General features: G+C 16.7%; 2 protein-coding genes across 2 annotated transcripts; one reads left to right on the top strand and one right to left on the bottom strand.

Annotated features, from left to right (window-relative positions):
- Positions 1 to 326: 326 nt before the first annotated feature.
- On the bottom strand, positions 327 to 7,517 carry AP2-G (transcription factor with AP2 domain(s), putative; the record flags this gene model as incomplete). The annotated part of the gene is made up of 1 exon (XM_028674752.1): positions 327 to 7,517. One exon carries the CDS (start codon positions 7,515 to 7,517, stop codon positions 327 to 329), a length of 7,191 nt encoding a protein of 2,396 aa, XP_028526352.1.
- Positions 7,518 to 11,555: 4,038 nt separating this feature from the next.
- On the top strand, positions 11,556 to 13,493 carry PGAL8A_00123600 (ATP-binding protein, putative; the record flags this gene model as incomplete). Its single annotated transcript, XM_028674751.1, has 7 exons — positions 11,556 to 11,673; positions 12,287 to 12,385; positions 12,592 to 12,680; positions 12,757 to 12,833; positions 12,914 to 12,965; positions 13,054 to 13,120; positions 13,246 to 13,493. 7 exons carry the CDS (start codon positions 11,556 to 11,558, stop codon positions 13,491 to 13,493), a joined length of 750 nt encoding a protein of 249 aa, XP_028526351.1.
- Between the last annotated feature and the right edge of the window lie 233 nt (positions 13,494 to 13,726).

The raw sequence follows: 13,726 nt of genomic DNA, 5'->3' as shown, positions 1-13,726 counted from the left end.
TAAGGGAAAATTTTTAATTATTACAAGTATAAAAAAATTTAAGAAATATATGAAATTAAATTTTAATTAAAAAATTCACAAGAAAATATTGAAATATAAAAATTGAATTTCATCATACAAATAGAATAATATACGATAATCTATAATTTTAATAAAATAAAAAGTAAAATAAATGTATATAATTTGAATATTAATTTATATATTTTATTAATGTCTAACAATAATATAGAAAAAAATAAAATAAAGTAAAAAATTAAGATCAAAGAGTTATAAAAGAATTCTTTTTAAATATATTCATTACTTAGGTATTTTATATAATAATTGCTTTATATATCACAATTTGCACTATAATTATTATTTATTATAGTATTTTCATTATGTTTATATCCTTGTGCAGAAATAATTGCATTGTTGAAATTGTTATTTATATCGTAAGAATTATTACTTTTATTTTTTAAATGTAATGTATTATTATAATTCTTATATGTTTCATTTATAATTTCATTTATGCTTCCATATGAATTGTGAACATAATATTTTTCATTGATTATATTGCTTTTTAAAACATTTTCTTCTTGATTAGGCAACAATAGAGGATTATGGAATTTACTCATACATACATTGTGTTTCATCTCATTATTATTATTTGGGGTATTTTCTTGTTTTACACAATTGTAAGGATTGATGTTTTTATTACTTAATGGGCTGCTAAAATGAGTTGAAGACTTGTCATTTTGTTCCTCATTTAATTGATTATCTGTACTATTGTTATTAGCATTACTAATATCGTTTACATTATTTGTAGTATTAGAATTAAGAGAACGTCTTTTATTACCTTCTTTATTATCTTTTATCCAATTGTTAACATAGCATAATTTTAAAAAGTCCCTTTGTTGTTTTAATAATTGCAACTGTTCTTTTGGCGCACTTTTTTTTAATTTCATTGTTACAGCCATTCTCAAAGCTCCATCGTTACCAAATCTTTTTACGTTGAAATTTTTACTTAGTCTTCTCCCGTTTTCCCACCACCTACATCTCCATGAACAATGTCCTCTAGTAGTATCTTTCCATACACTGTGAATTGGATGATTACAATCTAAAGTATTTCTTCCTCTTAATCCTTTTTCTGGTAATAAAGAAGCATTATATACAATTTCTTCTACCATTTCCTTTAATTTATCGTCAACGTTTAGTAATATTGCTTTTTGCATTTCATATCTTTTTTTTAATACATCTTTTTTTCTACCAAAAATAAAATCATCATATTTTAAAATTTTTTTTTCATTATTATTATTTGTGAAGTTTGAATAATTTGTGTTCATACAATTTAATTCATTATAATTCAGTCCATTTTTGTGAAAATTGTGTATATTCTTCGAATTTTGGTCAATATTTGCATTGTGTGGCAATTCATCAATGGTAGAATTATTCATTATATCACTATTGAAGTCAAGTGTTCGATTCATGGAAAAAAATCTATCATTTATATATAAGGTATTATTATTATTGAAGCGATTTATATCATTATAATTGTTTTGAATATTCATTTCATTTGTTATTATATGATTATGATAATTATTTATAAAGTGTAATTCGTTATTCATATTATTTATGTACCGTTCATTATTTATTTCATTTATGCAATTTAGTTGTATTGTTTTATTTAAACAATTTAAATCATTCAAGTTATTGTTGAAATGATTTAAAGTATTTAAATAATTCATATTAGTTATGTAATCTTTATAATTTATTTGATTTATAAGATTATTCATACATTCATTATTCATATAATTTGATTTTTGTGTATTATTTAAACTACTATTTATATTATTCGAACTGAAATTTAGGTAATTTATTTCATTAATATTTTTCATAGCATTGTTTATAAAATTTATCTTACAATCGTTGTGTATATTGTTTAGTTGACTTATAATAGTAGTATTATTGTTTTCATAGTCAATATTGTTAGAATGATTATTTAACTCATTTATGTTTTTTTTTTTATTACTGTTATTATTATCATCATTATTATTATAATCATTATTATTATAATCATTATTATTATAATCATTATTATCGATATTATTAATGTTATATTTACTATCATTATTAATATCATTTTTATTATTTATATAAGTATTATCGCCGTTATCATTACTGTTAGTGTTATTAATGTTTTTATTATTGCCATTGTTACTATAATTATTATTGTTATTACATATATGAATGTTGAATTTATTGTTACTATTCATGCTGATATCATTATTTGTATCATTACTGTAATCATTATTATTATTATTACTGCTTTCATTATTATTATTATTATTATTATTATTGTTTTCATCATTATTATTATTTTGATTGTTATTATTATTATTTTGATTGTTATTATTATTATTATTATTATTATTATTATTATTTTGATTGCTATTATTATTATTATTATTATTATTATTATTATTATTATTATTATTATTTTGATAGCTATTATTATTATTATAATTATTATTATTATTACTATTAGTATTATTATTATTTTGATTTTTATTATTATTGTAATTACTATTATTGTTAGTGCTATTATTGGCACTAATATTTTTATTATTATTGCTATTATAACATTTATTTATATTATTTTCTTTAATTTCTTTGTCATTAGAAATATTAATTGTTGATGATTTAATTTTCGATTCATATTGATCACTAGTTTTTAAATAATTTATATTTAATTCATCTGTATAGCTTCTTGCATTTTTACTATTTGTATAGTAAATTTTACTCATTTCATAGTTTGTATCATTATTTATATAGTTTATTTTATTTAAGTTATTTTGAAAATGATTAAAATTAGTATTTATGGAACTTAAATTGTTTAGTACCTTGCAATTATTTATACTATCACATTTATTAACATTATTAGCGACATAACATTTTTTATTTAAAATATGAAATTTATATAAATTATTATTTATATAATTAAAGGCATTTATATTGCTTAAATTGTTATTTATATTATATTCTTTCTCATTTTTGGTATAATTTATTCCATTTAATCTATTATTAATAAAATTATTTGAATTTTCTTTGTTTTCATTCAAATAATTTAATTTGTTTTTTTTTTCTTCATTGATATAATTAGAGTTTTTTTTTTCAATATTATTTAAGTTGCCATTTACTTTTTTAATACTATTATTTAAATTATCAGAAAATTCATATATTTCATATGTATTTTTTGTATTTATATTATCATTTTTTGAAGTATTATTAATAATATTATTCTTAATAGTATTATTTTTTTGATTATCACTAAAATTATCATTTACACATATATTCATATTATAAAGATTGTTATCATTCATATTATTATACTTATTCATATAATTAATGATAATTTTACTATTTATGCTTGTATTTGTATGGTTTGAATCTTCATTAATTTTATATTCTTCATTATAATTATTATAATTGTTTACTTTATATTCATCTACTTTATATCCATAAATAGCATTAATATATTCTTCAGAATTGATTATAGGATTTTCTTTGTATCTTTTTGTATGCATATTTTTAACATTCATGTTATCTAATGAATTCATTGTAATATTATAGTTTTCATTTTTCAAATTATCATTATTATTATTAAAATTGTCAGAATCATATTCTTCATTATTATATTTCTCTCTATTATTTAATGATTTGCTATTGTTACTGATTTCATTTGTTTTTTTTTTGATAGAATTGCTATATTTTCTATTATTTTCTTCATTGTATATATTAATAATATTATTCTTTTTTTTTATAGTATCTTTTGTTTCATTATTATTTAAATGACAGTTAACATTATAATTATTTGATAAATCATTTTTAACTTTTTGATTAAGTATTATATCATTAAAAAAGTTGTTAGAAGGAAATAATGGATGATAGTTATTATTTAAATTATTTGAAACGTTTAAACTTTTTTCTTTATTATCCATGCATTCTTGTTCTATTATATCTTTTATATTGACCATTTTTTGAGGATTTGAATTATACTCATTAGTATTTTTTATATAGTTTATTTCATGTATGCAATTATATTTATTAATTTTATTATAATTAATGAAAAAGTTATTTTTATAATTATCTGGTATCGACTCGCAATTGCAATTGTTTAAATGCATCATTGTTGTATGAATATTATTATCATTAACGCTATTTTTTACAATTAGTGGTTGAAATCGATAAAAATCATATTGTAAATTAGACTTATATTCATTAAAATTATTATTAGAAATATTTAAATAATCATTTATGTTATAATCAAGAAATTTATTAAAACAATTTTCCTCTAGTAATTCTTGATTATTTTGTATTATTTGACTATAGGGATATTCAGTATCATTTTGCTTTTGATTATATAATAAATTATTGTTATATATACTTTTCAATAATTCATAATTTTTATAATAATCATTTTCATTAAGGATAAAATGTTTATTGTTGAAGATACTTTTATATGTATTTTTTTTTATATTTTCTTCTGTATTTTTTAATTGATCTATCATTACGTGAACATTTGAAAAGGATACATTTTTATCTAATAAATTTTCATTTTTATGTACAAATTGATCTTTTAAATTGTCATTTATATTAACTTCTGTATTACATGTTTTCTCTTCTGCCTCTGATGTATTATTATTTACAGAGTTTTCAATATTTTTATTATTACTTATTTTTATTTTCTTATTTCTTAAATTTTCATATAGTATTACATTACTATCTTTCGATAAATAGTTATTCAATTCCTTTTTAATTTTTTTTTTCATTCTAAAGTTTGAATCTCTCTTATTATTAATTTTTGAATTTATATTTAATTTATATTTGTGCTCAATATTAACTTCTGTATGCCCTGTAGAACTGTTATGATTTTCGTTATCATTTATAATGGAATAATTTTTCTCATTATTATTGTCACTTATTTCTATATCACTCAAATTTTCATTTTTCATTAAAAGATTATCTTTTTTATTCATAATATGTTTTCTTTCTTCACTTTCATTTAACATATTTTCTTTTTTACTTTTTTCATGATAATACTTTTCATTTGCTAATTTTATTTTTTCTTTCTCTTCTAAATTAATTTTTTTTGCTATTAAGTTTCTTTTTTCAATTTCTTTATTTTTTTTTTCCTTTTCTTCTAATGAGTTTATATTTATTTTTTGACAATGTTTTTTATTTACATTATCCATGCCATCCTTTTCAGTTTTTATAATTCGTTTTTCTTTATTATTTTCATTTGTGCAAATATCTGAATATTCTATACTTTTTTTAGCTGATGTTATTTTCTTTGTATTCATAGAATTCTTTTCATTATTAATATTAATTAGAACAGATCTATTTTTTTCTCTTAATTTTCTTTTTATTGTGGAGTCATTTGATGTATCTAAAAAATTGCTATTCCTTTTTTTTGATATTGTATTGCTAATTAATTCCATTTCGTTTATTTTATTTTTAAATGTTTCCACGTTTATAAAATTTTGATCTTTCTTAATTTTATTTGCATTTATTTTATCTTTTTTATAATCTATGACATTTTTGTATATTTTAGTAAGATCTATTTTTTTTTTAATATAGCATGTATCAGAATTTTTTTTCCTTAAATTGCGACTATTCATACTTTTTTTTTCCCTGTTTGATTCATACTTTGAACAATTTAATAAACAAGTGTCTATTAATCTTTTGTTATCCTTAATATTATATATACTGTTATTTTTTATGCGATGTTTATTATTAATGCCATGTTCTTTTTTTCTATGTATTTTATTATTTTTCAAAATATCTTCATTATTAATTTTACTGTTGTTTTTTATTGCATTGATATTAAGTGTATTATTAATTGTAATTTTTTTCTTTTTATTAAAATTAATATTTCTATTTTTATTTTTTCCGACCTTTTTTTTATTCTTTTTGGTAACTTTTTCTTTATTATCTTCATTTTTTCTCGTATAAGAATTTTCTTTATCACTATCTTTTTCACGACGATTATTTTCATTATCATTTTTCTTTCCTTTATTATTATTATTATTATTATTGTGATTATTATTATTATTATTATTATTGTGATTATTATTGTGATTATTATTATTATTATTATTATTATTATTATTATTATTATTATTATTATTATTATTATTGTGATTATTATTGTGATTATTATTGTGATTATTATTATTATTATCGTGATTATTATTATTATTATTGTGATTATTATTGTGATTATTATTGTGATTATTATTATTGTGATTATTATTATTATTATTACATTTGTCATTATTATATCTTCGATAGATATTATCATTTTCTATGTCATTTTTACTTTTATAATTAAAATAATTTGCATAAGTTTTTTCATTGCTTCTATTTTTTTTAAATGGATTTTTCCCTTTAGATAGTAAGAGAAAATTTTTCATTTTTTTTGTATAAATTAACTTATGTTGTTTATTTTTAAAGATGTTTAAATTTAAAATTTCTTGTTTTATAAGATCTTTTATATTCATATTTTTAATTATATTCCATCTTTTATGAAAATTAAGATGTTCTTTTAATGTATTTAAAAAATTAGTAGAATTATTTTTTGTGTAAGAAATATACACTCTATTTTTTTCTCCATTACTGTGTATTCTAGTAAAAAATATTAAGCATATTTCTTTTCTTAAATTATTATTTAAAATATCTTCATAGTCGATGTTTGTCTTTTTAAAATAAACATGCATGCTAATATATAAATTATATCTTATCAATTCTTTTTTTTTCTTTAAAAGAAGTATATTTTTAATTTTAAATGAATTATGATATAACTGTGGTTTATCATTTTTTACTATTTGAATAGTTAATAATTTAAGATTGGAAGTATTTTTTATTTTCATGTATATCTTTGGCTTTTTTATAAGCCTTTTCTTGTTTAAAATTACATATTTATTTATATCTTGTTTTGTGTATTTTCTTTTAGTTGCATATGTCTGAAAATTTAGTGAACTATGTAAAAATTTATTGTTTTCTTCTTTTTTCTGTACTATGTTTAGTTGTTTTCTATTTATAATATTTTTCATTATATTATCATTTTTTAGTAAAAGCAATATTTGATTCTGTTTTGCTTCAATTTTAAATCCTTTAAAAAGAAAGTTCTTTCTATTTTTTTTGTTTAAATTTTTATCATTAGTTAATAAACTATGAAAATGAATATATTTATTTTTATATACAATATTTTTCTGCCTCTTTAAATAATTGGATAGTTTATGAAAATTATTTTTTTGAGAATTTTTTCCTTTTATTATTTTATATATATATTTTTTTAATACTACAAGCAAATTGTGTACTTGATCTTCAAAGTAATTTTTTCTAGTATTATATTTATTTTTCTTTAGAAAATAAACAAAAATGTACTTTTTTTGTGAAAAACATTCATATTCATACTTACATGTATATGTTAAATTTTTTGATAGGACACTAGGATTTTCTATTTTTCTTTGTATCATTTTTATTATTATTATTATTTTTTTTTTAATTTATTAATATTTTTAATATATATATATATGTAAATTTAAAATTGAATATATGTGTTTTGTAACTAAATACTTTAATAGGCAAATATGAATGTAAAATATAAGCATAGTGAGTTAGTGCATTAAATTTTTTTTTTTTTCTCTTTTTTAAGCCCTCAATGTATGAACTTTTTTTTATCTTTTTTCTATAATATTTGTAATCTAAGCATTTTCTTTTTCTTTTTTTTTTTTTTTATTTTTCTTATTTTATTACTATTTATTGTATTTAATTTTTTTATTGTATTTTGTTTTTTCTATAAGATTAAAGCAATGTGTACATAAATGCCTCCTTTTTAATATTAAAATTTAGATTTATATCTACATGAATTATTTGTTTTTCAAAAATCTCCTTTTTCTTTTAACAAAAAAAGAAAAATCTACATAAGGGTCAAAATTATTATCACAAATTTATAATAAATATAAAAATATAATTAACAATATTGTTAATATTATTATAAAAATAGCATGCATGAGTATGCATAAAATTTATTATTTTTATTTTTACATAAAATATTTATTTATATCCAGTCGTTTTATATAAAAAATAATTTACTTTATTTTCCATTGATAAATTTACATTTTTATATCCAATTCGTGCAACTATGTAAATATATTTTATCTTATAAAATTATAATAAATTAAAAATTAAACAAAAATACTTAATAAATAAAGAATAGTAAAATCCACATATTTTATAATATTGTAAAGTAGAAAATAAGAAAATTTTTTAAAGAAATAGAAAAAATTACATAGTAATTTCTATGTTTATATATATATATATATATTTATATGAATATATAATTTATATATTAATTTATATGTTAATTTATATATTAATTTATATATTTAATTGAATTATTAATTAAAATAGCATTGTAATTATATATTTTTAATATTCATTTAAATAGTGAAAAAAAAAAAAAAAAACAAGTGAATAATAATATAAATAGATATGTTAATTTATTTATAGAAAAAAAATAATAAAAATAATATATAAAGTTAATTTATAGTATCAATGCCTTATCTTTAAAAATTTGTGTGTATTAACTATTATATCATTTATAATTGTGTAAACGATAATAAATTATAGAATATAAAAATGTAAAGAAAAATTTGTTAATATAATGCTAATTTTAGAATGTAATAATAAAATAATTATAAGAATATGTTAATATAATTCAATAAAAAGAAGAAAAAATGTTTATATATATATATATATATATATATATATATATATATATATATATATATATATATATATATATGTACATTTATTTATTTATTTATTTATTTGTTTATTTATATATTTTTTAAATATATTAAAGCTTAAATAGTTTGATTCTAAAAAACTAGAAAATTTTTAAAGAATGATTTTTAAATATTAAATTAAAAAAAAAAAAAAGGAAGAAATACTATTACATTTTAAATTGATATAGAATATTCATATATAATTAATTTTATAAGCTTTAAAAATAAAATTTCTATTATTATTATAATTTTTGTTATAGAAAAACATGTTTTCTCTCTCTCTTTTTTATTTTTCTATCATGCATTTTTTTGAATGTGCTGAGCACAAATAAATGCAAAAATAAGCAAAAATAAATTATTATAAAAAATTCATGCAAATGAAAATTTTTAAAAGTGTGAAAATTGAAAATGCACTATAAAAAAAAGTTAACTATTAATTTTTCATTATAATGAGAATTAAATTCATTAAATGATAAAAATAAAATAAATTGATCGCTTAGTTATGAAATTAATACATATATCATATGCATAAATGCATAGTGTTAGTTGTAAAATTGAAAATTTTATTGTGAACTAATGTATTGGTTAAAGAAAAAAAAAAAATTTCATATTTTATCCATTCATAGGAAAAAAAACTTAAAATGCTCATATATGAAGTACCCCAATCTTGTGTTATTTTTAAATAGTAATAGAATGTATAGAATAAAAAAAAAAAAAAAAAAAATTAGTGTACTCCTTTTAGAATTATATATTAATATAATTATTTACTCAAAATAAGTTGAAAACTTTTTTATATTGAAAAAATGAGTATTTACCTAAAAAAAATAACTTATATTTTCATATTTACATATATTAAATATTAATATTAATTAATAGATTAAAAGATTTATAAACAAATACTTAACTAATACATTGTTAAATACATGATTTTTTGCAGATAAATATAAATTTAAATTAGTGCATTAAATATATATATATATGCATAAAATATTTCAAATTTTTTTTTTTAATCTTAATTTTCTAAGAGCTGTATAGAAATGCACTTTTTGTGTACATCAAAAAAAAAAAAAAAAAAAAAAAAAATCAAAATTTTTAATTATTTTTAGTTCAAAATGAGATGTTTTTAGATTTTATGACATATTAAAATATATGTATATAAGAAAAAAAAATGAAAGCAATTTTAGAGAAAGAAAAATAGAATATTTTAAATAATTAATTCTTTGTTTTTTTTTTTTTTCTATAAACTATTTCATTTCATTAGAAAATTGACTTTATTTTTTTATTTTTTTTTATTTTTCGGTGAACTTAATAGAGAAGCGTTTCATTTTTTTTTTTTTCTTCCACACTTGATGCAAATACACTTAGATACATTATTAATTTTATTTTTTTAAGAAAAAATAATCATAGAAAAAAATAGATAATTTTTTTTTTAATGTTAATCTCCGTTCTAACTACATTAGACTTTAACTTTTATATAAATCATTAGAACATTTTTGCAAAATTCGCAATAAATTAAAAAATATATATATATATATATATATATATATATATATATATGAAATTTATTTATAGTTTGAATTAAATAATTTATAAGAGAAATGAAAAAAAGTATAGAAAATTAAAGTTTTTTATTTCTATTCATTTTTTTTTTTTCTATGTCAGGTGTAAAATGTATGATCCATAAATTATAAAAAAATGTGTGTCTTCTTATTTTTTTATTTCTATCATTAAATAATTATATATAAGAGCTAAAAATATATAGCAATTTAATTTAGTATACATAGTTTAAATCATATACAATGAACTCGAATTTTTTTTTTTTTTTTTTTTTTTTTTACTAACCCCTTTATCATATATCACTTCATAACAAGCAAAGAATTTTGTCGAACACGTAGAATCTACAACAAATCAAAGAAAATATATACGTATATATATATATATATGCACACGAAAATTAAAAAAAAAATTTTTATATATCCTATGAATAGTTAATATGTATATGATTATATGTTTCATTTTATCCTATTTAATTTTAAGATACTTTCACTAGTTTATACATTTCCCTTATCTGAAGAATTCATATTTTTTCTTTATAAAACTATTTTTGTGGGTATCATTTTTTATATGCCTAGTGCAGTTGCTTTATCTTAAAAGAAAAATTCATAATATATATCTTCAACTTCAAAAAAAAACTCAAATTTAAAAACTAATTTGTTCAATTTTTTAAAGGAAGATAAAAACATAACAGAACAGCAATTCGATAAATACAATTTTTTCAGGAGAAAAAATATACGCATATGAATAAATGTATATGAAATATATATATATATATATATATATATATTTTTAAAAAGAACCAATATATAAAAATATCATTAAAATACAAAAAATTTAAATTAAATTTAGATGAAATATAATTTTTATCATAAGAATAAAATCATAAAAAAATATTTTATCGAATGAAAAAAATCATAAAAAAAAAAGTTTTAAAGAATATTACACATAAAATTAAAAAACAATTTTTTTTTAACAAATAACACAATAAAATACATTTTTTATAATTATTTTAAATAAATTTTTTTTTAATAAAAAAATATATTTTATGAAACATATAATTTTTTTTAAAAAATTTATATAATAAAAGGTTTTCCTTACAATTTAGCATTGTTTTTTAATCCATTTTTCTGCAATTCCCTCTCAATTCATTATTGTTTAAAAAAAAAAATGAATGTTGTTGGTTTAATATCAGGAGGAAAAGACAGCTTATACAATCTCGTTTGTTGTTCCAAAGATGGGCATAATATTATTACATTAGCTCATCTCATTCCACTTAAAAAACAAAGTAAAATTCAATCATATATATATATATATATATGTCATATAAATTTTAAATTAAATAAAAAAAAAATTTATATACATAAACATAATAAGACTCATAAAAACCTTATATATTAAAAAAAAAACTAAAATATTTCATTTAATATATATTATTTAATTAAAATATACTTCATTATTCTTTTTTCATTTTCTTTTTTCCCTTTTTCATGATATACATTTTTTTTTTTGAATTATTATATATATTTAAGATCTAAAAATTATTACATTTTAGTACAATATTCAATTTATAAATGTTACTATACATTAAGTCATTGCAATAATACTTATTTTTTATGATTTTATTTTATATCCATTTCTTTTTTTTTTTTTTTTTTTTTTTTTTCTATGTCTCATATAATTTAAGACCAATATGATAGTACATTTTTTTTTTTTCAAGCTTATAAATGTATATTTATACTTTTGTATTAATATTTAAATTATGAATTTTTTTTTTTTTAATTGTACTTAAAGTATTCTCGAGTCATTTGAAAATTAATTTTGAGTACTTCTTATATATATATTTATATATATATTTAATACTCTTTTTTTTTATTTTTGTCTAATAAAACTTTTTGTAGATGAAACAGATAGTTTTATGTATCAAAGTGCAGGTTTTGAGTTAATTCCTTCTATTGCAAAATGTATGGAAATACCATTAATTCAACATCAAATTAAAAGTATATTAGAAAAAAAAAAAATTTAATTTGCAAAATAACATAAAAATCTGTTTAATGTATATTTATATGAAATGAATTTTTTTTTTTTTTCTTGTTTCGATAAAAATTTATAAATTCTTAATAATTTGTGCAATTACAATAACTTCGAAAAAAAAAAAAATAAAAATAAATAAAAAAAAATATAATATTCACTTTTATCTTCTTAGGAGAGCCAATTAATGTTGATGATTTAACTTATACTTATAATTCTAATGATGAAGTAGAAGATTTATATGAATTACTACTTGAAGCTAAAGTAAAGAAATTATTTATTGTAAGCTATTTACATATTATATATATATATATATATATATTTTTTTTTTTTTTGTAAGTCCAAATTCCCAAATATAAATGCAGTATCTTGTGGAGCTATTATATCAAATTACCAGAAAAACCGATTAGAGCATGTGTAATAAAAAACTTACAATTATTTATATAAATTATACAAAAAAAATTTCTTTTTTTTCTTTTTCTTTTACCATTGTACAGATGCAAAAGATTAAATTTACATGTTTTAACTTACTTATGGGGAAAAAATCAAGTTAGAAAATAAAATTATGAAATAAAATAACCAAAATAATTCAAAATTTAAATTTATGGATCATTTTTTTCTATCATTGTTATTATAGAAAGAATTATTGCAAAATATGATAAGTGATGGAATGGATGCAATTATTGTAAAAATTGCTTCATTTGGTATAAAAAAAAAAAAAAAAAAAAAATCAAGAAAAAAATGAAAAAGAAAAATATATATAAAATATTTTTTTTTTTTTTTTTTTTTTTTGTTTTATTTATTTTTATTTACCTTTAAAATAATAAAGGATTAAATAAAAATCACGTTGGAAAAACAATAAAAGAAATATTCAACGATTTAGAATTAGTAAGTGAAAAATACGGATTAAATATTTGTGGTGAAGGTGGAGAATATGAAACAATTACCCTTGATTGTTCATTATATAAATATAAAATTATAATAGATGAATATGAAATAATTCAGCACACATATGATGTAATATGCCCTGTTTTTTTATTAAAACCTTTGAAATGGAAACTGGAAAAAAAATTATAAAATTGCATATATAATTCTCATAAATATTTTTAAATAAATTTTAAAATGCTTATTTTTTATTTTGTTTAATTTAAATTTTTATATTTTACATTTTTATTTTTTTACATTTTTATTTTTTTACATTTTTATTTTTTTTCCTTTTTTTTTTTTTTTTTTTTGCATTTCAATTTTTTTTTTTTTTTTTTTAATTTTGCCATAAAAAAATTTTTAAAAAAAAAAATTTTAACAAAATT

The sequence above is a fragment of the Plasmodium gallinaceum genome, assembly GCF_900005855.1.
Source record: "Plasmodium gallinaceum strain 8A genome assembly, contig: PGAL8A_v1_64, whole genome shotgun sequence".
NCBI lineage: Eukaryota > Apicomplexa > Aconoidasida > Haemosporida > Plasmodiidae > Plasmodium > Plasmodium gallinaceum.
The sequence above is the reverse complement of the archived record's forward strand: the minus strand, read 5'-3'. Positions and strand labels throughout refer to the sequence as shown.